Source organism: Botrytis porri (assembly GCF_014898465.1).
Source record: "Botrytis porri strain MUCL 3234 chromosome Unknown BPOR_005, whole genome shotgun sequence".
Taxonomy (NCBI): Eukaryota; Fungi; Ascomycota; class Leotiomycetes; order Helotiales; family Sclerotiniaceae; genus Botrytis; species Botrytis porri.
In genome coordinates this window covers 986,308-1,011,494 of record NW_024066079.1, presented here as the reverse complement: position 1 = coordinate 1,011,494, position 25,187 = coordinate 986,308, and the positions used below count along the sequence as shown (strand labels likewise).

General features: G+C 40.4%; 6 protein-coding genes across 6 annotated transcripts; 4 read left to right on the top strand and 2 right to left on the bottom strand.

The window, feature by feature from the left end:
* Positions 1–5,145: 5,145 nt before the first annotated feature.
* On the top strand, positions 5,146–5,777 carry EAF01_004012 (uncharacterized protein; the record flags this gene model as incomplete). The annotated part of the gene is made up of 2 exons (XM_038912266.1): positions 5,146–5,272; positions 5,614–5,777. 2 exons carry the CDS (start codon positions 5,146–5,148, stop codon positions 5,775–5,777), a joined length of 291 nt encoding a protein of 96 aa, XP_038771950.1.
* A 2,582-nt stretch (positions 5,778–8,359) lies between these two features.
* On the bottom strand, positions 8,360–10,330 carry EAF01_004011 (uncharacterized protein; the record flags this gene model as incomplete). Its single annotated transcript, XM_038912265.1, has 2 exons — positions 8,360–9,636; positions 9,688–10,330. The coding sequence occupies 2 exons, from the start codon at positions 10,328–10,330 to the stop codon at positions 8,360–8,362; spliced, it is 1,920 nt and encodes a 639-aa protein (XP_038771949.1).
* A 1,866-nt stretch (positions 10,331–12,196) lies between these two features.
* Positions 12,197–13,191, top strand: EAF01_004010 (uncharacterized protein). Its single transcript, XM_038912264.1, has 3 exons — positions 12,197–12,493; positions 12,560–12,714; positions 12,854–13,191. The coding sequence occupies exons 1-3, from the start codon at positions 12,412–12,414 to the stop codon at positions 12,950–12,952; spliced, it is 336 nt and encodes a 111-aa protein (XP_038771948.1). The 5' UTR covers positions 12,197–12,411; the 3' UTR covers positions 12,953–13,191.
* A 404-nt stretch (positions 13,192–13,595) lies between these two features.
* EAF01_004009 (uncharacterized protein) lies at positions 13,596–14,633 on the top strand (the record flags this gene model as incomplete). Its single annotated transcript, XM_038912263.1, has 4 exons — positions 13,596–13,640; positions 13,836–14,011; positions 14,136–14,344; positions 14,398–14,633. The coding sequence occupies 4 exons, from the start codon at positions 13,596–13,598 to the stop codon at positions 14,631–14,633; spliced, it is 666 nt and encodes a 221-aa protein (XP_038771947.1).
* A 1,988-nt stretch (positions 14,634–16,621) lies between these two features.
* On the top strand, positions 16,622–18,445 carry EAF01_004008 (uncharacterized protein; the record flags this gene model as incomplete). Its single annotated transcript, XM_038912262.1, has 1 exon — positions 16,622–18,445. One exon carries the CDS (start codon positions 16,622–16,624, stop codon positions 18,443–18,445), a length of 1,824 nt encoding a protein of 607 aa, XP_038771946.1.
* A 3,866-nt stretch (positions 18,446–22,311) lies between these two features.
* Positions 22,312–23,880, bottom strand: EAF01_004007 (uncharacterized protein; the record flags this gene model as incomplete). The annotated part of the gene is made up of 1 exon (XM_038912261.1): positions 22,312–23,880. The coding sequence occupies one exon, from the start codon at positions 23,878–23,880 to the stop codon at positions 22,312–22,314; it is 1,569 nt and encodes a 522-aa protein (XP_038771945.1).
* Between the last annotated feature and the right edge of the window lie 1,307 nt (positions 23,881–25,187).

Sequence of the window (25,187 nt, the reverse complement as noted above, 5' to 3'; positions counted from 1 at the left end):
AATCAATCGAACTCTTTTTGGAAAAGGTACTTAGGGAGGGTAGCTGCTTATATTCATCTATTTAAGTCATCTAAGTTCTGCTTTTGCCATATGTTAGAGATTGATACCAATGAGCAAAAGGAGTCTCAGCAGTAATTTCGATTGCCATTAGAAGCATTGATTCAGACGAGTAGTTTATAATCTCTCATCTAGCATATTTTGATTCTCATTATTGCCGTCGCTAGATATCTACGTATCGCATTTCTCTATCTCGAGATGATTTTGTTGTTATTGTCATGCATTCGGTACTTGGTGTATCTGAGATGATAGATAGATTGATTTATTGCGGATTTCCTGGCCTGCCCTTTCACTTTGAAGAGAGTCGCATTCTGATCAACATGGCTGTTTTCCCTAGAGACATTGAAACTGTAATCTTATTTGGAATGTAAAGACTTTATAGGTAGTCAGTTTGTGTTCGTTTCCTTTAATGCATAGCTTAGTAAGACATGTAAGCTAGGAGTATGGAGAGGGGTGAGATTGCCGTAGAAAGACCAAACAAAGCGCCATAGGAGAGGAGAGATGGTGATTCACACATCTACTACTCAATATTCAAAAGAGACACCATCGTGATGTTTGTTAATGACTCATGAAATCAAGACATTCGGAGAAGAGCAGGAGCGCATGTACTACTGGTCTTACTATCTCAGCAAATTTATTCTTGTAGTACTATTCTATTTTACTATCTGTTCATTGCCTAACTCTTCTTCATCTCTGCTGTTACCCCTGTTTCAAATCACAATCTCGTTGTAGTCATTTGATCTCTTGTCATCCCATGTTGAGAAGTCCTAACCAGAAAGTCGCAGAACACTCCCCTCGAAGTACCATGTTCAATCCTCGTTCACCAATGCTTTATGGTTGAGACCGATCCATTTGCTGGCAGTCTGCAGGGACCTTGAGGTTGAGGGGTCATTTCAAGGCTTTCAAATATCTCCCCTATACTTTGAAACTTTCACGTTGATAGGTACAGCGGGGCAACAGATGAGGAGTAGAAATATATATACACTAGACGGCAACTAGTGTCATTTAAAAAATTCATTCCATATCTCCTCGCCTGGTAAACCACCAATTAATCCTCTCTCCCACTCGGAAAATCACTCCAAAAAATAAATAAACATTCCCATGTAAATCCAAGGGTAAAAAAGTGCAAAAAAATCAAGCTTTGATGAAGGGAATTGAGCCCAACGGGGGGGTCGAACCCCCAACCTTGTGATTAAGAGTCACACGCTCTACCGATTGAGCTAGCCGGGCAGGCTTTGCTTGATGATTTGATGGAAACAGTCCTGGTGTTTGAAATTATATTTAAGAGATTGATAAGAAAATTCTGTAAAAACTTTTCTTAGGGGGGGTTAAGCGAGGTGAGAGTGGGGCTAGATTATGCGATGAGATTTTTGGTGGGGTTCAATGGGGGGGTATGCAAGACGGAAGAGAAGCATGATCCACTCATTATACCATTTCTGCGTGCACACTCCCGAATTTCGATTCTGCGGATTCATTGTACCTCCCCTTCCCCTGCTATTGATCTCTTTTTGGATTTGACGTCATAATGTATTTCTAGTTGCATTGAAAAGGTTTCCTTTTCATTTGTTAGTATAAACAGTACAAGTTTTGGTGTTCTTCTGATCTTTAAACTAGAGCCAACTGAAGTAGTTATCGAAGAGATGAAGGGTGGTAGATGGACTGAGGTGTAGTGGTCTTGCTTGGAGTTTGACGTTAGTTTCTTGTGAAACGGAAGGTTTTTGTTATTGGTTTCTCTTTCTTGTTGTTGGCTTAAAAATAGGATGTTCATGGTCACTTGAAAAGTACTCCTGCCGGTGAATGGTTTGATGGATAGATTCTAGGCTATAAGGTAGAGAGTTATTTACTTTCGAAATGGCTCCGGGGATGGACTTGGGATGGAATGGTATGGTCCTGTGTTCTAGGATGCCGGGATTCCTAATCCTCGTCATCTCAGTACAGCGTGCTTATGGTAGTTTAAAGTTGGAAACAAACCCCATATTATACTGTGAAGAGGGGTAAAGAGGGAGGGTTCATTCACCTAAGCAGAGTCGATCGATGAGAAGTCTGCTATGGGTGTACAGTTCGATGTCCTTTCAGAAGATACCCGGCTAGAAATCAGGCCAGTGGGTCGTTCAAAGAGGAAACCATCGCAGATGAGTTTCAACTAATTCGTGAAACCAACACAATTGGAAAGGGCCAAGAGTGCGTGTTTCTGGCTTTGCTATCCACGGGTCTTGACGTAAATATTATAAGGGTACTATTCTGTTGAACTATCTATTTATTTCTTCGCTGGTTTTTGTCTGGTGATATGTCTTCCACGAAATTTAGCGATTTTTTCGTTATGCTTCCTCTTGTCATTCGATATTAAGAAGCCCTAATCAAAGGTAAAAGAATGGTTATCTTTTGAGTATTTAACATCTTAATTGCCACACCACAATCTATGAATCATGGCCGAAACCGATCCAGTTGGAAGATAGCCTGCAAAAGGTTTGCAAAGAGTGTTCTAAAGCGTGGTCCCGGCACCGCATCAAATGGAGAGTCAAGAATCCCCGATCGATGAACCTCCTCGGAGGATTATGCGCAAATATTTGTGCTAAATGGATATCATCCAAAAAATCCATCTTCAGCTCATCGTTGCTTGAACATTGCCAAGAATTATAATGTGGACTCGCAAATATCTCGCCGCTCGTCAACCCTTACAAGGTTTAGTCAAGCGAGGTGTCTTCCAAATTTCACTGGGAAGATGCAATCGTTATGTTAAAAGTTTGAGTTTACTATGTGTACTAGGTAGTTACCTGGATTTTTATCTTTATGTCGTCGCATTTAAAGTTGGGAATAAGATTTGCGGCAGTGGACATGTTACTCGTACTAACCTAAAATTGGGTTGCCGAGAAATCATAAATTGGAATAACCAGAATGTCAAATCATTGTGAATAGAACCTCAAACTGTTATTCCATTGAGGTTACATGGAATTGCATTTTTGAGATTGATTCTAAATGACAAGCTGAAGTATGCATACTACATAGTATGAATACTTTTGATACAGTCTGGGTAGCCTCAATATACCTCATAACCTACAATGCACATTATCAAATAATTTTACTTGCAGAAATATCATCGTAGGGGGGTATTAGATGTCAGAGAGAATGAAGAAGAGCGTCTTTTGTGTTCGGTCGTATGCTGGTTCTATCGGCATCAAGCCGTGCATCAACCGTCAGCGGTGACGGGACGAGACTTTCATTCTCTCATAAATTTTATTATATAACTCCTTCACAACAAAAACAGAGATGCAGAGATCGACAGAGAGGAAGAGTTTAATGAGCCTCGAAATGCTAGACGAACGTCTATTCCACGAGGGATACGCACTAGACCTTGCTTCCTTCATAGTTAGCGCAATCCACTTAATCGCCTCCGTTACCTGCTGGGGAAGACCAGTATAGGCAATAGTATACTGTAGTAAAACGGTGGCGTGTATAAAGCTTTTGATATGATAGATAATACGTATTAGAGAAATATAAACTCACTATTATATATATCATTTAAATGAATATATATAAAGATATATGATAAAACTGAAATATAAAAACCTAAAAATAAAAATATAATATTAAAAATCAAAACTAATACTAATAAAGTTTGGATAATGAAAAAATACTTTCAAAACGTTTAAATTCGTGAAAATAATATAATAACATTAATTGTCACGAGGTGACACTAGCCCTTCCTGTCCTGTCCTGTCTTGCTATATATGTGAGAGCAAGATAGAACTTTCAGTTCTATCTCCTAGTCTTTTATGCTTTTATGACATAGCAGTAAAGCTTCTGAATACTCCCAAAGATGGTCCCGTAACATTAAATAGAATTACCCTTGATCATAAATGGAGTTATATGAAGGACTCATTTATAGCTAACAAGCCTTCATTAGTTTGAAGGCTAGCATATATGGACCCTGTCTGTCTGCCTAAATGCCTGAAGTATCATAATCCTAAAACCTCCTAGTTAAATGATGGTATGGAGACTATACCTTAAGGAGGGGGGTAATGTTATAAGGTGATACTAACCCTTCCTGTCCTGTTCTATCCTACTATATATGTAAGAGTAAGATAGAACTTTCAGTTCTATCTCCTAATCTTTTATGCTTTTATAGCATAGCAATCAAGCTTCTGAATGCTCCCAGAGGTGGTCCCGTGACATTAATGTTCATATTTAAAGACATCAATGTTACGACGGGTAACAGTGGATCACGTGACAAATGTCATGTGACAGGACGTTGGAGCCTTTGGAGCTTAGGATCCAAGGAGCCAGGAGCCTTTGGAGCTTAGGATCCAAGGGATCCAAGAAGGACAGAACCACAGGGTCCGTAGAGCAGGAAGGTCTATATAAAGGAATGGGTTTCATTACAATATAGAGCTTCGTGCTCAAGAACAATCATTAGTTTCATTACTATAGTTACGAGAATTGCAACCAGTTACCAACCTTATTGAATTCCTACTTGAAGTCTAGTCTAAACCACCTCGAGAGATCTCTAGACACTTCCACGTGACCCTAGAGGCAGCTCCCGTAACAATCAAAAAGATCAAAATATTCGATAATATTAATGGATTATTATTAATTAATAATAATTCAATTAAATATAAAATTTGATATTGTTGAAATCTAAGGATAACCTCAAATTCATATATTTTGGTTTATTCTGTATCAATCAGAGATTTGTATTCCTGTATCTTATTAGTGGTATTTAATATTAAAATAATATTGAATATCTTTTAGCGGCTTCCATAAGCCTTTAAATAACTAGGTATTACACCACTTCATTTTCGAGCAAGAACATCGATATCATCTTTTCGTGGCAGACTGGCATCAAATGAATTCGAGTACATTATCCCTACCTCCATAACCATAGCATTTTGAGTTTTTTAACGTGTAAATGAACTGGGATTCTGGTACGGTCTCATCTTGGAAGTTTGTGGCATCAAAATTGAAATATCACAATTCGATTATTCACAAAGATAACCAGAGTTGGATTTCGGAATACCAATTCGATAAAAGTATTATCATTTTCCCCAGATCCTTTGCAACCCGGCATAAAAAACTGGTGGCTCCTCCAAAATGTCTTCAACGGAAACACTTGAGATTGTAAAGCACCAAACCAGCATCTGGGCAGTAACGACTCGTATTGCAGTCGTTGACGCAGTTGTCTCAACACCTGTCGCTCTTCCATCATCTACAGAACACTGTAGTATCACTCATCACAAACATATTAATTTTTGCCCTGGTGAATACCTCGCGGTCATAATATGCCTTCTTGGGTTTGTCATTGGACTATCATAAACTTGTGCGCTTCCTATGAAGTGTTGCAGAAAGATGTCAAGGATTTGATCGATTGGTTAAAGTATCGCCCAAAAGAGGAGTGGGAAGATATTATAGATTCGCGAGCTGACGCTTTGGGCACATGGACAGAATATCCCCCCTATAAGGTGGATCATTTCAAGAAAAATAAAAGATCATTGCTTTCCATCTGTATGCTGTGCACTGTATAAGAGATTCTGAAGATATGCACTAATGGTCGTGTGGCAGTTCGAGGAGCTTCAAATGCAATCGAACGGGACAATGATGTCAAAGATTACATACGGGGCGTGAGGGGATCCAGCAAGAGTATAAAGGTAGATGACGATGGAAAGATCTCGCCGGATACCATAGATGACCTGTTCTTGAACGTGTACCCCTTGCGGAAGGAGTAAATGTTGGACGACATTCAAAAACTGCATACCCAATGCACTTTATCCTACGACAATTTTTCTGAAACATAGAATCTCCTCCTATGTGTGTTCGTATTCTCAAGATTTATAAAAAAAGGCATTTCATATGAAGAGAGCCATTGAGAATGGTCAGAGCAAATCCTTTCCTCACACACCAGATAAGCCTTCTCTTCATTATGAATAGAAAGAACTTTCTATTATTGAGATATCAAACACGTTACATAGGTATGAGAGCCGGACAATCCAGGTGTTCTGAGCGTTTTGCTCGCAAAAAGAGGATGTATATACTCTGAGTTACTTTTAATTTCTCGTCAATGTTTGGATTATTGTCAACTTAGACTTTATAGTGATTGAGAATGCTGCCGGTATAATGGATGGTGAATATCGATCATAGCTAAATCGACGATGATTATATGAAAAATGAATAATAGACAGTGAAAATATACTCTCGTCTCACCCCGCTCATACAACCGCAAATTCAAACCTCCAAAATCCAAGTCCCTTAAATCTCAACACCATACCATCATCCCCACACCACACCACACCGAGCGCCCCATACCAATGTTGTCCGTCTCGGAAGATCCTTTGAAGATTGAAACTCTAGAACAGATATCAAGCTTTATATACCTAGCGTTCTATGCCACACAATTACCCTCATAAACTACCTTCCTACCTTCCAAATCAGATCTCCAACTCATTGTGTGCCGTAAAAGCAACTGAATATACATCCACCCTCGCTTCACTCTCGTCTAATCCCCTCCTCTTTTCTCCACCTTACCTTACCTCACCTCACCCCCACCCATCATCACTTCCCCGCTCTCCCTCTTCCCCTCCCCAAAGTTCAAACACAATTTAAAAACACCCTCCCCCATCCCAAAAAGTAATAGTCATCATCATACGAGTATACTAACGAAGAACAATAGAGCGTCTTGAGAGATTGAAGCCTTGCATTGAAATAGTAATTACATCTCCTAAAACTACACTTCTAAGTTTTCCCAGAGCGTTTTGATTTGTATGCTGGGAGATTTTTTGATATAGTAAGATAGATAAATAGATAAATAAATAGATAAATAAATAGATAAATAAATAGATAAATAAATAGATAAATAAATAGATAAATAAATAGATAAATAAATAGATAAATAAATATAAGATCATTCATGAGAGGCTATCTTACTAATAATAACAACAACAGTAAAGATAACAATAACAGTGAAAAAAAACAACAGTAAAGATAATCCCTACACCAATAATAAAGAAATAAGCAACAAGAATGAAAGACGACACCAATCAAAATCAACACCAACACCACCCCAATCCATCCATCCTTCCCTAGCAATCCCACCCAAACTCTATACTCTTATACATCCCCAACCCCTCGTCCCCTCAAATCCACCCCCAGGTGCAACCACAGAAAACTCTTTCCCTAGCATTCTCGTAAAGGGATTGATCCAAACACCATCTACAGAAGAAAGTCCCCTCACAAAGTTAATGCTTTCTATACCCTATTTTCCTAATTTCTGTCCCACATTCACCTTCTTCTCTTAACCCCTCCCCTTCTTAACCCCTTCCCTTCTTCCTCTTAATCCTCTCTTCCTCTCCCCCTCTCCCCCTCTCCCCTCCTATATCCCCACTCTTCTCTACCTCAAACCATACCATACCAACTCAAACCAACTCAAACCAAACCAAGTCGACACCACAGCACAAAATCAGCATTCGCTTGACTTGACTTTTATCTCGTTTTCCCATACATAACATGTACCTGCTATCTCTAGGGCTATCTACTACACAGCAATTACCACCTATTCCCGTATCCACCTCAGCACCCACTGACCTCCTCATCTTTTCACCTATTCTCTGCTACAAAAGCAACATTTATATCAGCACTCATTCACCCATCTATTCATCTATTTATCCATCCATCATTCCAACCACTCAGACAACACAATAAACACAGACAAAATAAACATACAATCACAGCTCTCACTTGCAACCTGGAAGATGAATTTTCACATATGATTTTCACCAAATCATTCATTTCACACATATCACTCATTAGAAACCCCCAACCCGAAACCCATCTCTTATCATTTCAAAGTCATCCATTCATTCTCATTCTCATATATATCCATCCATCCATCCATGCAAGCACGCACGCACGCATGCATGCATGCAAAGTATCCATCCATCATCATTCTCGCCAGCGAGCTCTTAACAAGCTCCCCAAAATATAGAGAAGAGACTGGTCTATCCAGACTAAACGTCCATGTAAAAAATGACTACGAACTGAGGAAAGAATATCCTGCCCCCCTCCCTCACCAACCGTACCAAAGTGAAGAAGTATAGAAGAAAAGAAAAAGTGAAGAAAAAAAGAAGTATATCCACCACCTAATTCTCCAAATCTACACGAACCACATCAATCAAATATCTCCAACATTATTCCACACAAATTTCCAATCAATATCTCCCCCCAAGAATTATTAACCCAATTCAATATGACTCCATATCAAATTCATTTCTCTCAAATATGCAACCAGATCTTAATGTCCTAGCCAATTGCGCAATTATTCAATAATTGGATCTTCACCAAGGACCCCTGCCGATGCAACACCATCCTCTTTCTTTTGAGCACCTGCGCCACCAAAAGCCCATCCCATCCAACTAGCTCTTTTAGCCTTCGTTTTTGCCTCTTCTTCTTTGTCCTGAACCAATTGCAATGGTTTTGGTTTATTACCTGCAAACTTTCTCGCCTCTTTTCGTGGAGGACTATTAGTACTGGGCGGTGTACTGACCTCACCGCTATCTCCGCTTATACTACTAGTTTCGCTCTTGAGACCCGGGAAATTACCCGCTGTGGGTACTTGACCTAAGGAAGGGTGGCGAGAAGTGGGCTTACCGGCCATGGGACCAGTCCCGAAAAAGGTTTGCGAGTGTCGAGGAGTTTGGGGTCCATGGAGGGGTGGTGAGGTTTGTCCACCTCTATACATTTGATTAACAATTGATGCTCCACCGCCTGTATATTGTTCTGATTTAGGACGGACTCCTTGTCGAACACTTGATGAACGGCCAACTCCGAATGGTATACTAGGTGCTGTTTCGGGATCTTGATTGAGAGTTCCATGGCTCATTGGCATAAAAGATTGAGGTCTTGGTTTGCGACTTCCCATAGCTACAGTCTTCGCACGTTGAAGAATAGATGCGCCACTAGCTTGCTCTTTTGGTGGAGGTGGTGGAAGATCTTTATCCTTATTAACAGGACCCTTAGCATCTCCAGATTTGAAATCCGAATCAAGAATTGCTTCGAATTCCTGGTGTTGTAGTAGTCGCTCAATAATTTTGTTGATATATAATGTTAAAGCTTTATTCTGGTCCTTGGCAGATTTTAATTCGGCTTCAAGACGACGTTGTTGATCACTTTCGCCTTCATTGTCGTTAAGTTCGGAAAGTTCATCTGCGAGAGAAGCCCCTGGTGATCGTCCCTCCAAAGCATTCAGCGCATCGGCGTTGGAAGATGAACCCATGTATTCAAAATGATCCTTTGAGAAATCGCCGTTCAATGTCTTTTCTTGTAAAAGCAATTGGAAACTCTCATTGTCTTCCATCAATCTTGCATTTGTCATACGTGCTTCCAAGAGTAATTTTTCGACCTCTTGCATTCTTCCACCTCCCATGTTCTCGGATTCTACCAATTTGATTTGAGCTTCTGCCAATTCTAATCGTAAGGATTCAATAAGTCTGTCTTTCTGAAGGAGTAATTTGGAATTGTTGCGAGAATCGCTGCGATTTAAACCGGATGGAGGAGCGAATTGGCCATTTTCGACATTTGGGGAGGAATTATTTGCTTGATAAAGTTAGCATAAGGAATTGTCAAATAACTTGTCTAGTAACTTACAACGTCTAGACAATCGTGATTCTTCATCTGACGAAGATCTTTGCGATAGAGAATCCTTTAGTCGCTGAATGATTGTCTGCATTTCCTCCTCTCGATTTGCCATTTCTTCCCTCTCCTTTGTCATGGAACTTCTCTCGGCTTCATAGATAGATTCCATCTCCCTCTTTTGTCGAAGAGCATCTCTCTTTTCATTTTGTAAAGTTTCCAACTTCTCTTCATTCTCGTGTAGACGATCCTCCAATTTCCCTTGATCCTGTAGAGCTTCATCTAATCTTGACTGGAGAACTTGAGCTTGCTTTTGGAATTGCTCCGATATGGTTTCTGTTTTACGAAGTCTCTCCTTCAAATCATCCAAAAGAGCAATGTTCTCAGCCCTTGCGTCATCATCGGCAACAGATGGTACACTGTTTGAACCCAGATTGGATGTACCAGCGCCCGGTCGTTGCATGGCAGCTCGTGCGGATAATGGGGTACCACTGCGTATTGAACGACTTCGTGCGTGTGTTCCGTTTGTAGTAGGTGAGGAATCTTTTGTTGGTGAACGTGTTGCAGTTCTACTTGGAATACCGGTAGTGGAAGTATCTGATGACGTTCTGCGACCAGCTCCTAGAGATACTGGGGGTTTCTTTGTAGCTGTTGACATTGCGATTGTTGTGTATCCTGAACGAGGGTATTAGGCAAATACCGAAACGGTGATTTCGTAATGAATAATTGATTTGAAACGTATGCTCGTTAAAGAGTAATAGAGAGAATGTAGCAAGATGGTAGTAGAATCTTCAGTAATCTTAAGGATTAAGGATTAATTGTTGTGTTGCATGAATGTTAATAAGTGTCTGAATAAATTTGTATCGTATCGTTACTGATGGAGCTATTCTTGGAGATTTTGTAGGACTAGGTTGCTGTGATTGTATGGTTGTATGGCTGTATGGCTGTATGGCTGTATGGCTGTATGGTTGTTGGGTCAGATCCAAGGGTGGCTCCGTTTCTCAGTTCCTCCGTGTGTGTGATTTATATGCCGCTTCCGTTCAATCTGTGAATATGGAGGCTTTGCATGGAGGCTTTGTATGGAGGCTTTGTTTGTTGTTATCGGAGCCGTTTGTAGAGATGCGTGAGTGAAACGACAGTATATGAGGTGAAATTTAAGATTTGCGATCAAGTCGATGTTTGACTTGTGATTCAGGTGAATTTACATACAGTAAGAATGCGGTCTGGTATGGGCAAAGTAAGGGAAGATGCGGTGCGATAAGATTTCGTTATGTATCTTGTTCAACATATACCGCATGTAGTAACCGCCCTAATGTACATGTGTGAACGGTTGATGCGGTTGAAAACAAAAAAGACTGGGTAACGGGATGGGAAGTGCACCATGGGCGTGCATTGATTTTCTGATCAGGAGATACAAGTGAAGGAAGGGGACGATGTAGCTGTGCCTAGGTGAAGGGTGTGATGGAGTGAAGGGTGGTGTAGTGAAGGATGATTCCAAGGATGATGGATTTTACCACAAAGGACCTGGGAAAGGGAGGGAAGTGGTTGTTGTTTTCTATACGTGTTCAAACCCCTGGTTATGGATGATTTTGAGGTTATTATAAGTATTACGATTATTATTACTACTGCTATTATGATTATTATTATTATTATTATTGTTGTTGTTGTTGTTGTTGTTATTATTATTATTATTGTTGTTATTATTATTATTATTATCATCATCATTATCATCATTATCATTTGCCTTGTATAATCGTTGATTGTTTGTTGTATTCCAAGCAACAATAATTGATACCGGTACCTAGGTAACTCCAGTCAACTCCTATGTCTTTTTATTAATCTATAAAAGTCTGGCTTCGATATTCATTACTGTACCTGGATACGGTCTGGATTTCTCCATGACGAGCAAATCACTGGCCGTTCTCAAATTTCCATATGGTATGGTCAATTCACCAGAGATAACCATAGAAACCCGCACAAGGGACCATGCATTTTCATAGTTGCATGATCTTAAATCTCCGCTCTTTCACCGTTTTCATATTCATAAGGAAATGATACTTATTAGTACTACCTAGGTAGTATTGATTCACTTACCAGGAACTTCTTTCGGAGATCAGTTTGTTTTCATTCTTATATATAGAGAGAGTAAAGAGTGCACTTGATTGTTTACAAGTCAATTCTGATGAAAATTTCATCGTTGAAGTCATGAAAATTTCATGGTTGATCACTTGATATTGACGGTGATGGTGGTGTAGCATGTTGATCAAGGGTTATCCTCATATGTGAATGACCTGGCTCGAGCCCGGGTGAATGTTGTTGTTGTTGTTGTTGATATTGGCATGAACTCGAATATGCGGAATCTGTAAATCTGGGATTATCACTTCTCGCGGAGCAGTATGGATCTGAGTAAACCATATCTACGAAACAATCCAGGGCCATCTTTATATTTGACGTCTCCATAGCTACAAAAGTCCAGATGACAAGAACTTTCTCCTGTATCATGTAAATGGATGCCTTCTCAATTCATGTCAGGTGATCAAACCACTCATGAAGGTCACGCTTGATTTCCCAGACGTCTAGTCCACTTCTGACTTAGCGCAACCATCCTTAGCGTCCCACACTGTGAAAATATTCAGAACTTTTCGAACTTTTCATAAGTGAATCTACAACCTCAACGACAACACCAAACTTTCAAATCCAAACAGCCGGAGCGCATTATCCAATTTCAAACCCGCAGAGATGGCACCAACAACTAAGAAGGCTAAGAAGACCGCCGACTCCATCAACAGTCGTTTGGCACTTGTTATGAAGTCCGGAAAGGGTATGCAAAAAATGGTTTTCCAATTGAAATACAATTCAACAAAATACTAATTATTATCTTTTACAGTCACTCTCGGATACAAGTCTACTCTCAAGCAACTCCGATCTGGAAAGGCCAAGCTCGTCATCATTGCCGGAAACACCCCTCCTCTCCGCAAGTCTGAGCTCGAGTACTACTCCATGTTGTCCAAGACTCAAGTTCACCACTTCTCCGGTAACAACGTACGTACACAAACATTTCATTTGTCAAAACATCCGTCTATCGATCAGACCTGAGATCAGGTCTGGGAGGACATTGCCCAGCGATAAAGTCTCTCTAGACTTTGGAGGGTATTCAGTTGCTTACTTTTTATATATATAGATTGAGCTCGGTACTGCTTGCGGTAAGCTCTTCAGATGTTCCACCATGGCTGTTTTGGATGCTGGTGATTCCGATATTCTCTCTAGCCAAGCTGCATAGATTAGGAATATCAATCATTAGTATTAGTTGTCGAGGTGGAGAAATTCTAGATGAAGGAATAAGATCAGTCAAGATTGATTAATCTTTGACATGTATCAGTATGCACCTCTTGCATAGCTTTATAGCATTACAAAATGATATACCTTTATTCTAGGAAACAGTTTCCACTCTTATGTCCTATATTGTCTATGTTGATATGTGTGTTACCCGATTCATGTTCACTGTGACTCACACCGGCTTATGTTGATGTGGAAGGATTTCATCCCGAAAGCCGGACTTGATCAAAAGCCGGACACTGTATACTTAAAAATCTTGATGCTGACAATTAATGGCGACATTTATAATATATAAAGCCCAAATAAGTCTATTGTGAGACATGATGATACCTCCTACTTTCATTTGAAATCGACTTGATTTCAAATAGAAAATTGCCACTATTCCCATCTCCGGAACTCCAGTTACCTCATTTGGCAAATTATCAAGTTTGCCCTAAAGAAATTCTCGCTTATATATCCACAAGCGGATTAGTACATTTTTGCTGAGCAATCAATCCAACTTTGAAAGTTCCCTTTTGAATCCCCCGATCCCCTTGAACAAACCCATCGACATCAACACCAAAAAGACCCTCTAGAAATAATTCAAGATGGCCCGTCGCCCAGCGAGATGTTACAGATACTGTAAGAACAAGGTGTGTAAATCTCATTTTTCGCCATCAAATTATCATCGAACTATGCGAGGTGGATTTGAAGGATTTCCGACCACTCGATTGCCCGCCTTTTCGCATCAAAGATCACCAACGAATGTATCGGAATGGCGCCACATTTACGATCGCAGAATCACAATAAACAGAAGGAATTAATACTGATCCAATTCAATTTTATAGCCTTACCCAAAGTCCCGTTTCAACCGTGGTGTTCCCGACCCAAAGATTCGTATCTTCGATCTCGGTCGTAAGAAGGCAAATGTCGATGAGTTCCCTCTCTGCATTCACTTGGTCTCCAACGAGTATGAACAATTGAGTTCCGAGGCTTTGGAAGCCGCCCGTATTTGCGCCAACAAGTGAGTTCAACCCGAATCGATGACGTCGAGTGAAGGAACTTGATCAAAGTGGAGATGGAATATAGCGGATGACGGGAAGATCAAGTGGAATTATCGTGATGGATACTAACATCACATTCAACAGGTACATGGTTAAGTCCGCAGGAAAGGAATCTTTCCATCTCCGTGTCCGTGCTCACCCATACCACGTCGTCCGTATCAACAAGATGTTGTCTTGTGCTGGTGCCGATAGATTGCAAACTGGTATGCGTGGTGCTTGGGGTAAGCCAAACGGAACTGTCGCCCGTGTCAACATTGGTCAAATTATCTTGTCCATCAGAACTCGTGACTCTTGTAAGTTTACATTCAAGATTTGATATATCTACAATCATCTAACAAGTTTTTAGTCCGCCCCAACGCTCTCGAGGCCCTCCGCAGATCCCAATACAAGTTCCCAGGTCGCCAAAAGATTATTGTTTCCAAGAACTGGGGTTTCACTCCTCTCCGTCGTGAGGAATATATGGAGAAGAAGCAAAGTGGAAAGGTTTTGGTCGATGGTGCATATGTTCAATTCTTGTCCAACCACGGCAAGTTGGCCGATAACATCAGACGTTTCCCAGCTGCTTTCGAGACTGAGGCATAAATCGAGTCATTGATATCAAAGGGAATTTCGGGGTATGATCACAAAGGCGTACATTTGCAATGGCTGGATTAGCATGGTGTCACATAAAGTGGCAGACACAAATCCTAATCATTGTACCTAAGGAATTGATTCTACGACTTTCAAAAACTCAACATGTTATTCTCATATCTGACGACTCGGTGATGTGACTATCTGTGATTTTAACATGAAGATTATGCTTTTTTGAGATATCTAACATCAAAGGTCGTGTAAGGAACGACAATCAAGAGCTCGTATCAGCTTACAACGCAGCAGCCAAGATGAGAGAGGTAATCTGAAGTGGTATATCGGATCGCGCTTGCAATGAAACGCAAAACTAACAATGCAATATGACAATGACAATCACGACAATCATGACAACATTTCCAAGTCTTCTTGCCTCTTGTAAGCTTTGTTAGATCAGCAAGTTCGTGGCAATGGAGATATTTCTTCCGGATCTTTCCATCCAACAAAATGATACGCCTTACAGACTATTCCATTCATAATCTAGCCTTTTATCTCAAACAACTACATACCGAATTGATTGGCTGGCACGACTGCGGCTGCACCACTATGATATTACTATTTTGAGAGATTTTCTTTGCTTATCGCGGCTGGTTTGATGCTTGATAGGTGATGGCTGATGTCGGATGGATTAGGTTGATGATGCATATCCAACTGTGTTGGAAAAATGCGAAAAGAGTTGAGAAGGGGAAGGGGAAGGGGAAGGGGTGATGAGATAAGAACGGGATGAGTAATTACTTAATCTATGGGAGATGGCGGGAGAATCTAATTGCGTGGGATGGATGATGTGATGGATGATGGATGGATAATGGATGATGGATGATGGATGATGGATGATGGATGATGGATGATGGTTGATGGTTGATGGTTGATGAAATATTCCGGTACCTTCCAAAAGTAACTCTTAGATATCTATGCATACGGAGTAAGGTACATATGATTAGGTTATCTAATTTCAATGAAACAGAGTCAAGGGAAAAATTCTGATGTGCAGATAATCAGTTCATTACTCGCCAGTATCTCAGCTAAGCCAATTTTTATTTCTTTCTTCTTTCCTCTCATCTAGATGAACACAAACTCATTTTTCTTTCTTTTTCAGATAATCCCATTATTCCAATCGTTCCTTTTCCTTTCATCTGTCAGTGATCACCTCTACCACCTCTACCACCTCTATCATCATCACTTTGATCTGAGACATTGATATCCAAACCCCACCTCGTCCGCCCATTCCTTATCCCAAAACAAGTCTTATCCACCCGTCCACGTGTACGCGTGCTGTACAGAGTACTTATCCATTTAGTTCAGTCACGCCAGTTATTTAGTTTGAACCGTTGATCTCGCACTAGCAGACTCGACTCGTTTGTACGTATCGTCGAGTACGTACATTGATTGATATTTATTGATTTATTGGTACCACATCTCGAGGAATGAAGTTTTGATATTCGGTTTATTGGTTCTGGATTATTATTCTGTTCAAGTTTGCTTCATCAAAGGACATACCTATTAAAGACGCGGGGAATTACTAGACTATAACCATATTATCCACAGAGCGTGGTGGAATTTGCCTGTCGAATCCCGAGTCGAGAATCTAGAGAGAGATTCTAGAGATACTTAGTATACATCAAAACCATACGTCAAGACTTGAGTCTAGAAAAGTCGCCTTATTCAACTCGGGTGGCTAATACACTAGCCTGTTCGGTCGTCGTACAATTTCATGCTCGATCAAAGTCATACGAGACTCGAACCCCTCTATTGACAAAGTCACACTATTAAATACGAAACATTCAAACGCTCTCATTAATAGCCCATTCTCACCTCGATATTGTCACAACCTACTGCGATTGTTTCAATTCTATTACGAAGACACGACAAACGAGATCACGAAAGAGGTTTTAGACTAATATCTTATTGGTATTCATTGACATCTATACAACATACCACCAAAGATGGCTTTTAGACAACCTACATATCACGCCCCTCCTCGAATATTTACGCAACCGAATCGAGATGCGAATTCGCAGACGCAAAGCCAACAAAATGCACAAGAGAGAGATGGGCGTGTAGAAGCAAGTCAAGAATGGGTATTATTCTCGCCAGCTGCGCCAAGTTTTACAGAGGGTACTTATACAGCTAGTACGGGGAGAACGAGAGGAACGCGCACAGCTGGTCATTCAAGGATTAGCGATTTTGGAAGTTTAGAAACTGCGGCAAGGAGTTATGGAATTTATGATGATCATGATGTGGATGAGGATGTGGATGCGCAAACAGAGGATGATAATGAGGATGCCGAATTGGATTCCTTGGATAGTCATTTACATGAATTTCGAACGGATCCCAGTGTTTATGGGGATAGGGAAGACGAAGAGGGACCTGTTTTACCGAAACATGATGGTCTTGGGAGTTTTAGGGTAGACGGGATAGGTGAGGATGTTCAACAACATTTATATTCATTTGAGCAATACAATCCGAGGAGAGTGAAGAGGAGGAGAGAAAGTTTGGAAATTGGAGAAATGGCTTTGGAGAGTGAGAAAGCGGCGGAAATGGAAAGGACGAGAAGGATTGAAATTTGGAGGCTGGAACAGAGCAGGGCTTTGGTAGATGAGATACAACGAGAGACTAGAAGAAGGAAACAATCTATGTCAAGTGAAAAGAGGAGTATTGTTGTTGAAGATAAGGAACAAGAGGATTTGGTTACATTGAATAATGTCGAATCAGAACCAGCCCCAACGATTACACGCGAAAATGACAGTTTATGGAATAGACTCACTCGAAGAGTTATACGAGATTTAATGGGTATCGATGATGATCTCCTGTCAATTATTTTCGGCGAATCTCTGCCAATGGATGAAGAACTATCAAAAGCATCAGGAAGAGCCATACCTATTCCCGCTACTCAACCTGATGAGAGTTCCTGGGAATATAGACTGCTTGAACGAATAGCTCGCGAATTGGGATTGTTGGTCAATCAACTCTCAGATCATCCTAGTGCTTTTACAACATATCTTCAATCTCAGCAGACACCCCTTCCTTATGCAGGTTTACCCGTCATCCCAGAATCAGCATCTAGTAGCAACTCAAATATGGCTACGGGTATTCCTTTACCGGATCTGGAATTGGAACGAGAACAAGAAGAACATCTCGGCTCAACTTTAAATACCGATGACGAACTAGAATTCCATCCCACAATTCCTCGACCAATATCGATCCCGAACCAAAGTAAAGCAGAAGAATTAGAGGATTCGACACCAAGGCAATCCTATAGTGCTCCTATTACAAGAGAAGAATGGGAGAGGGATTTGGATATTAAAATGGTCTTTCGTTACTTGAAAAGTAGGTTTACGAGTCGAAGCGATAATGTACCTACTCCAACTGCTTCGAGTTCTGGTTCAGTATTATCGAAAAGTACGAGAGAAAACTTGGCTGTGGAAAACACACCAGATTCATTGGCAAGAGTGGCGAGAGTTAGGGCTCATCATCCACTTGTTAATCTCAAGGCGAATAATGGAGGAGTGAGAAAGAGAGGGGTTGTGGGAAGAAGAGGATCAAGTGAGAGTGGAGTAGGTCTAGGGTTAGGTGGATTGGGGAAAGGGATAGGATTGGGAAGTGGAGGGGTACCGATTGGTGGAACACTTAAGAGTTTGAGAATTGGAAGTGGAAGCTCGAGACATTATTGGGATATTGGAGGGAGTTTAGGAGGAAGCAGTACAAGGGGAAGTGTAGTTGTAGGGGGTGGAGGTGGTCCGGGAATGGGTGCTTGGGGGGAAGTTTGACGTGAAGGAGTAAGATGGGATAAAGTCATGATTTGATTTGATAATTGGGATGGTGAATGAGGTAAATGAGATGGATGAAATTTTATACACGAAGATATGAACGAGCGAGTATGCATGGACAAATGGAGCATTTTGGGTTGGATTTAATGAACATATCATATTATAAATATACACATAGCGGGGATATTGGGTCTCTCCTTTTGGGATTTGGGAGGGGAGCATTTAATGGGATTTTTTTCTCATTGGGAAGTTCGAAAGAGATTGGGATGGGTTTAGATATCTGTTTGGATTATCTGTAGATGGAAATATTATTATTGTGTGGGTTGGATTTGAATTCAATGAATGTAGATGATCGTTTTGATGATTGTTTTGATAATAGCTATGGTGGAGTTCTTATATTCCTAGGTATCTGATGGTTGTGAGTCTGTAGATGAGTGGATGAGCAGGTGAGTGTGAGTAGGTGAGTGGATGAGGAGCGGGGTAAGGTAATAGAGGACACGTGAGGAGGGGGGGGGAGGGGAAGGAAGGGAAAGGAAGGGGAGAGTAAGATGATGATGATGATGATGATGATGAGATCCTGAAAGAAAAGTAATAAGTAACAAGGGATTTCATAAGTTCTATTGATGATGATGATGATTTATTGTTCTTATTGAGAAGTAATCTGGTAGTGATGGGATAGCATGGGATTGCCGGGGTGGGATAAGAATAGTATGCGATGGGATGATAGTGATAGGTTGGAATGGGGATGAGAATGATTCTGAAAAGGGAAGGGGAAGAGATGTGATAATGTAGATGGGGAAGGGAGGGAGGGGAGGAAATGGAACGGATGGGAATGGGATTTTGGTATTTGTAATGTTGATTGAGATTGAGATTGAAATTCTGAAAGGTTTTGTATAAGATTTCATTTTCTTGGGGGGTTGGGATGGGATGGAAGAGGGGAAGAAAAGAAAGAGAGAAGAGAAGAGAAGAAGATGGGGAATTAGGCTTTATAGGGAAGTCTGGAGGGGAAACGAGAGGGAAGATGATGATTGAGAATTGAGATTCTGGTTTTGACTCTTGCAGATAGCAAAATTCACTGGCTAGATTGGTGAGATTGGTGAGATTGGAAATTGATTTGATGGTGATGGTGATGGTGATGGTGATGAAATTTGGAGAGAGGGAGGAGAGAAGTGAGAAGTGAGGGATGGGATTACTAGACTGGATATGAGATTGGGGAAAGGGGGTATGATGTAATATATTGTTTGAGATGAAGAAGGAAGGAGAGGGGCATGAGGGGATTTGTAGTGTGAGATATGAATTGGTATGATATAGAACTAGATTTAATGAAGTGAGAAGGTGATGAATAAGTGACTTGGTTGATTGATTGATTAACGGGTTAAAAATGAAGGGAAAGAAGACTCACAAACTTGGAATTATAATGTGGTACTTTGATAAGAGAAGGAGGGAGAGAATTGTGCTGGTGTGTATTGATGTGAAATCTGGAGGGAGATAGTGAAAGGATTCTTGATGTGATGATGATGGGGAGGGTGAAAGATAAGGAGGGAAATGACGGGCACACGTTTGTTTTGGCAGCGAAGAAATGATTTGGTATGTGAGGTTGATTGAGAGACTGGGGGCTATGGGAAGAGTTATCCAGGTATCTATACAACGGGAACTAGAATTGTGGAAATCAAGGCCCAGTTATTGAGATAACTAGGGTGATTTCATGATGGGCAGACATTTCGTGTGTGCATGATGGATACGGATTCGAGAGAGAAAGGGGGACTTTTATAGAGGAGAGTTGAGAGTTGAGAGTTGAGAAGGGAGATTTGAGATTTGGATTGGTGATGGGAGTTGTGGATCTGAGTGAATAGGAAGAAGGTGGAAAGGGGAAGGGAAGACAAGTGGGACTTCGTTGTATCAGTGGTGTATATAAGAAAATGAGATAATCGGATGGAAATCCGCAGAAAATGTATGCAGTGCAACAACAGATGAATGAGACGGAGACGGAGCATGGGAGTGAGATTTGAAGTTTAAGGGAAAGCAAAGGAAAAAAATGAGAACTTTGGTTATGAGTATGAAGACAGGGAATGAGACAAACGTGGGTGGTGATAAAATTTTACGGTGAGAATTGATGATATGAAGTAGATAGATGAGATGAGAGTGAAAAGAATAGCGAGAGTCAAAAGGAAGACAACGATAATATATAGTGAGAATCAAGAGAATAGGAGAATAGAAAGACGTTGCAAATAGGATGATTAGACTAATAGTCGAAGAATAAGAGAACATCTGTAAATTTAGTGTGATGGATTCCTTGATTTAGTAGTAGATCCGGCTGGAAATGGTTTGAGTATAGATAATCTAAACAAGAAGAAGTCTATAAATAACAGGAAATATGAAAGCTTTACAAAATGAGGAAGAGTAAGGAAATCGGGTTAGCGAATGGAGTTGCTAAGGAACCTACCTAGTCAAGAAGAGGAATGAGCGGAAGTTTTGATTTCTGGAGTTTGGAGTGCTAGGTAGGTATATAAATAATTGTTGGGCTATGAGAATTGTGTATGACTACTCGAGTCTCTCACAAGCTAATTCCAGAGGTAGTTTTGAAGACTGGCGAAAAGCTTTGGAAACTAGGTTGTAAACTGGTTAATCCTCTTGTTGAGAGGGAAAGGGGATGGGAATAGGGATTTGGGAATGAGAATATGCGGATGCAATACTGATTGATGATTGGGAATTGAATGATAGCGGAAATGATGTACGATAGTGATGAGTGATGAGAATAAATGACAACAGATGATATTGTATGCTCATCATACACTAGGATATAGTCCGAGGACTTGTACGGCGGAAGCGACCTGGAAAGTTGAGAGGAACTTCTACTCCAAGATCGGAAATGTCCAAATTCATTCCAATATCTGCTGGCTGCTTTGGTTCTTTGTATGAAGAGTGCCATGGATGGAGCTTCAATGGGTTTATAGTATGGAAATGAGTGAAGTGGATGTTTGGAAAGTGAGGTGCCTGTGTAGTAAATACAGACGAGGACAACCAAACATTGAATTTTTTTTTTTTTTTTTTTTTTTTTGGAAATGATTTATGAACTAACTTTTCTATATATCTCTAAGTACCCCTGAATTAATAAAATTCGAATATATAATTAATAATTAATTTATACTCCTATTAAATATAAAAAGGGAATAACAACTTCATTTTAAGTCCCATTTAATCTTTTTTATCTTAAATATATATATAAATTTAAAATATTTCATTAATATTATCTAATATATATATATATGTATAAAAAATGAAGATTAATCTACAAAAGACGTACGAAAAAAAATTATTAAAAATTATTGAAAATTAATTTTTGACTATATAAATAGCAACTTTAATTCTAAAAAAAATTACCTTCGATATTTAAAATACTTCCTATATAAATTATAGATTAAAAATATCATAATTAGAATACCCTAAGTGAAAACTATATAACAGTATATAGAAAAGTGATTTTATAAATCATTTCAAAAATTCAAAGAAAAATTAAATAGATTTGATATATTTAATTGTCCTCGTCTATATAAATTGAGTACTTGATGACTTTAATGAGGAGAAATAGGAGTGGAAAGTAGTGGAAATGAGGTAGATGACTGTTTTCTAGACGATATGACTGTTTGTACGAATAACTACTGAGAAATCATGATAGTGTTTCGGGAGGGTAAGGTCTTGGAGTGTGAATGGTTAAGGAGGAGTACAGCTAGATGTTTAAAAGTCGAACACACTTGCAAGTAGACGAAAAGTTTAATCAACTAAATCAGTTTGAGAACTCGAAAGCAATATTAAAATCAAGTATAAATTTAAAATTCGCTAATACATAATTCATAAACTCTTTATAATCATATCTTTTCAACTTGCTCCACCCCTCCAGCATAATCTGCCTTCCCCGACGATTCCTCGTCCAATTCACCCCGCGGTAACTTGAGCGATAAAGATACAATCTTGAGAGTCGAAGGTGCATCACGAAACAAATTATTAAGCGTTTCCAGATCCTGATTCATCGTCTCCGGATAGAAGAAATACACCGAGATAGGAATAAGCGCCGAGATAATCGTATACATGATATAGTAGCGATATCCGATGGTATCGATGGCGACCGGTGTTACCATAACCACGACAAAGTTCCATAACCAATGATTCGCAGTTGATACCGAGTTCATTGCCACGCGAAGTCGGACTGGAGCAATCTCGCTGCAGTATAGGAAATTGGCACCTAGGAATCCGATGGGATAGAAGAAGTTGAATAGAAAGATGAAAAATGCTGAAGCGATAGAGGCACTCTTGTTGGACGAAGGGAAACTAGTGCTCACAGCCAAGGAGAGCATGCAAATTGCCATGCCGGCGCCACTGATCATAAATACCGCGCGACGTCCCCATCGATCAATGGCGACAAAAGCGATGAAGCAACAAAGAAATTTCCAGGTAAGGGCGCAAGCAGCTAGGATCTTAGCCAAGCTAACTTCTAGATTGAGATTTTGCTGAAAGATGGTTGATGCGTAGACCGAAATGAGATTACCTCCACACATCTGCTGAACAAATTGTAGGAATATGCATAGAATAAATCGGTAAAGCAATCTCTCCTTATCATCTTTGGAGAAAAGTTGCAAAAGTGATGCACTATTTTCAGTTGCAAATTCAAGCGATGACTCGATCTGGGCGATTTCGAAACGAATGCGATCATCTTCGACTGAAAGATCTTTGATCACTGATAGATTCTCGGTAGCCTCGGCAGTTTTTCCTACACTAACTAACCATCTAGGAGATTCGGGAAGAAGAAATACCACACCCATCATAACGAGTGAAAGCGGTAGGGAAATAATTGCCAAGGGTAATCTCCACTGTAAATTCGTGTTTGGAAGGTGGTAAAATGCGAAGTCGATCCAATTACACACAGAATAGCCGAAGCACAAAAAGATACCTGCAGTAACAACATCTTGCCCTCTGTGAGCTGCGGGTGAACATTCCGCTAGCCAAACTGGTATCATAACGCTGATTTGTCCAACTCCCATGCCTAGGACGAGTCGACCGATGACGAATTGAATTAAGTTATAAGCCGATACTTGGAGAACTTGGCCAATGAGAGTCAAGAAAGCAGCGAGAAAGATTGTCCTTCGTCTGCCTAGAAGATCTCCCAAAAATATGCATGATAAGGCACCCATTAAAGATCCAATTTGAAAAGATGAAATTACAGCACCACTGTTGATGGAATTGTGTGATTTGAGTGCACCGGTCGTGTTGACTGTATCCAATGATGGAAATTGATGTGCCCAACTATGAAGTGTCGCCAAGGGGCCAAGACCAGCTTGGTTGTAACCAAATAATGTGAAGCCTGGTCCGACGATAAATGCAATCTGGGCAATTCTTAGGGCTCTGCCTCGCAGTCCCAAGTAAGGATTTTTAGAAGACATGACGGGTAAGAAGGGGTGGACAAGACGAGGTGGACAAGACACGTAGTAAGGGCTTAATGAGAGAGAAGCGAAACAGATCGAATGAAAGTAAAAGGCCAAGATAGGATCCTTTTATTCCTGGGGAAACAACGATTCTCCGAACAACAAATCCGGGGAGTTTTTTATTTTGTGGAGTCTCCAGAATTGTCTCCAGAATTTACCCGACTACCATGAATTATGTGGGGTCTCGTGCTTGGAAAACGACTTTCTCCGCAATTAAACTTTTGACGTTGAGAATTAAACCCCTGTCTCGGCTATTCATGAAATCGGCCACAAGCAAGGGGGTAATTTCGGTATCATAGGTGTAGTGTATTAGATGCCAAAAGCGATGAAAGATGAAGAATGCTAAGATTTGAGGCTCTAGCTAGCTAAGTTGAGAATATTATCTCCAGAAGATTCGATGGTACAAACAAAATCAAGTTGTACCACAAGCGACAGTCGCTAGACCTGCCAAAAAAATCTTGATCTTCTAGCCGCTTATTAACGGCCCCATAGGATAAGGAAAGTTCCTCGTATATCGAAACCTGTTTGATACGCGAATTGCTTGTTGTTGACCCAATTTTCTCACCAATTTCCTCTTCTCCTTCTAAAAACGAGCCTGCGTCATTATTTTGAGCTTGGTCACAGCGGAGATTTCGAACTCCGCCGCTCTGACCAACACACAAATTTATGTGCGGACGCCCCCACCCCAAGCGAGCTGTTCGTCTCAATTTGGAAGAACCAAACCAAAAATCCCAATACTTTGGAAACGGTTGCATATGAGTTCGCCTTGTTGAGAAAGTGGCCAATAGGAAGAGATGTTGATCTATAGCCTTCACGCCTCACTTGACCGCGTCACAAGCGTCAACGACTTTATGTTGCGAATTCTTTCAAGATAGAGTATCCCAGATATCATGGGATTTTCTAATCGTGCCCATTGTAGTCTGATATTGCTTTGCACTCAAAGAGATGCATGAATCAAAGTCGGTGCACTTATTGCAGCTTGTATGAATGATGAGCTCGAAGCACGCATTTATCTCGCCCCAAAATCTCTCCATTGACTGAATCGCTCGTGGTGCAAGCGAAGTTGCCGCGGATACTGTACATCGATCAGAGCCGAACTCTTATGCGCTAGTTGTTCAACAACTCACAAGTACCCACTACCTAGGTATTTAATATGAAGTTTTTGTCTTCTCTTTCTTTTTATTAATGCAAATTTGACCACGTATCCTCGATATGGGATACTTGTCATATTTGCTAGGATTACTACGCAGATTGATGTTGGTAGT

What these genes read in the sequence shown, in the direction of transcription:
- EAF01_004010 (XM_038912264.1), top strand. Translation starts at nt 12,412, where the DNA reads ATGGCACCAACAACTAAGAAGGCTAAGAAGACCGCCGACTCCATCAAC. An exon ending in TGTTATGAAGTCCGGAAAGG is followed by an intron (nt 12,494 to 12,559) that starts GTATGCAAAAAA and finishes TATCTTTTACAG; the next exon opens with TCACTCTCGGATACAAGTCT. An exon ending in ACCACTTCTCCGGTAACAAC is followed by an intron (nt 12,715 to 12,853) that starts GTACGTACACAA and finishes TTATATATATAG; the next exon opens with ATTGAGCTCGGTACTGCTTG.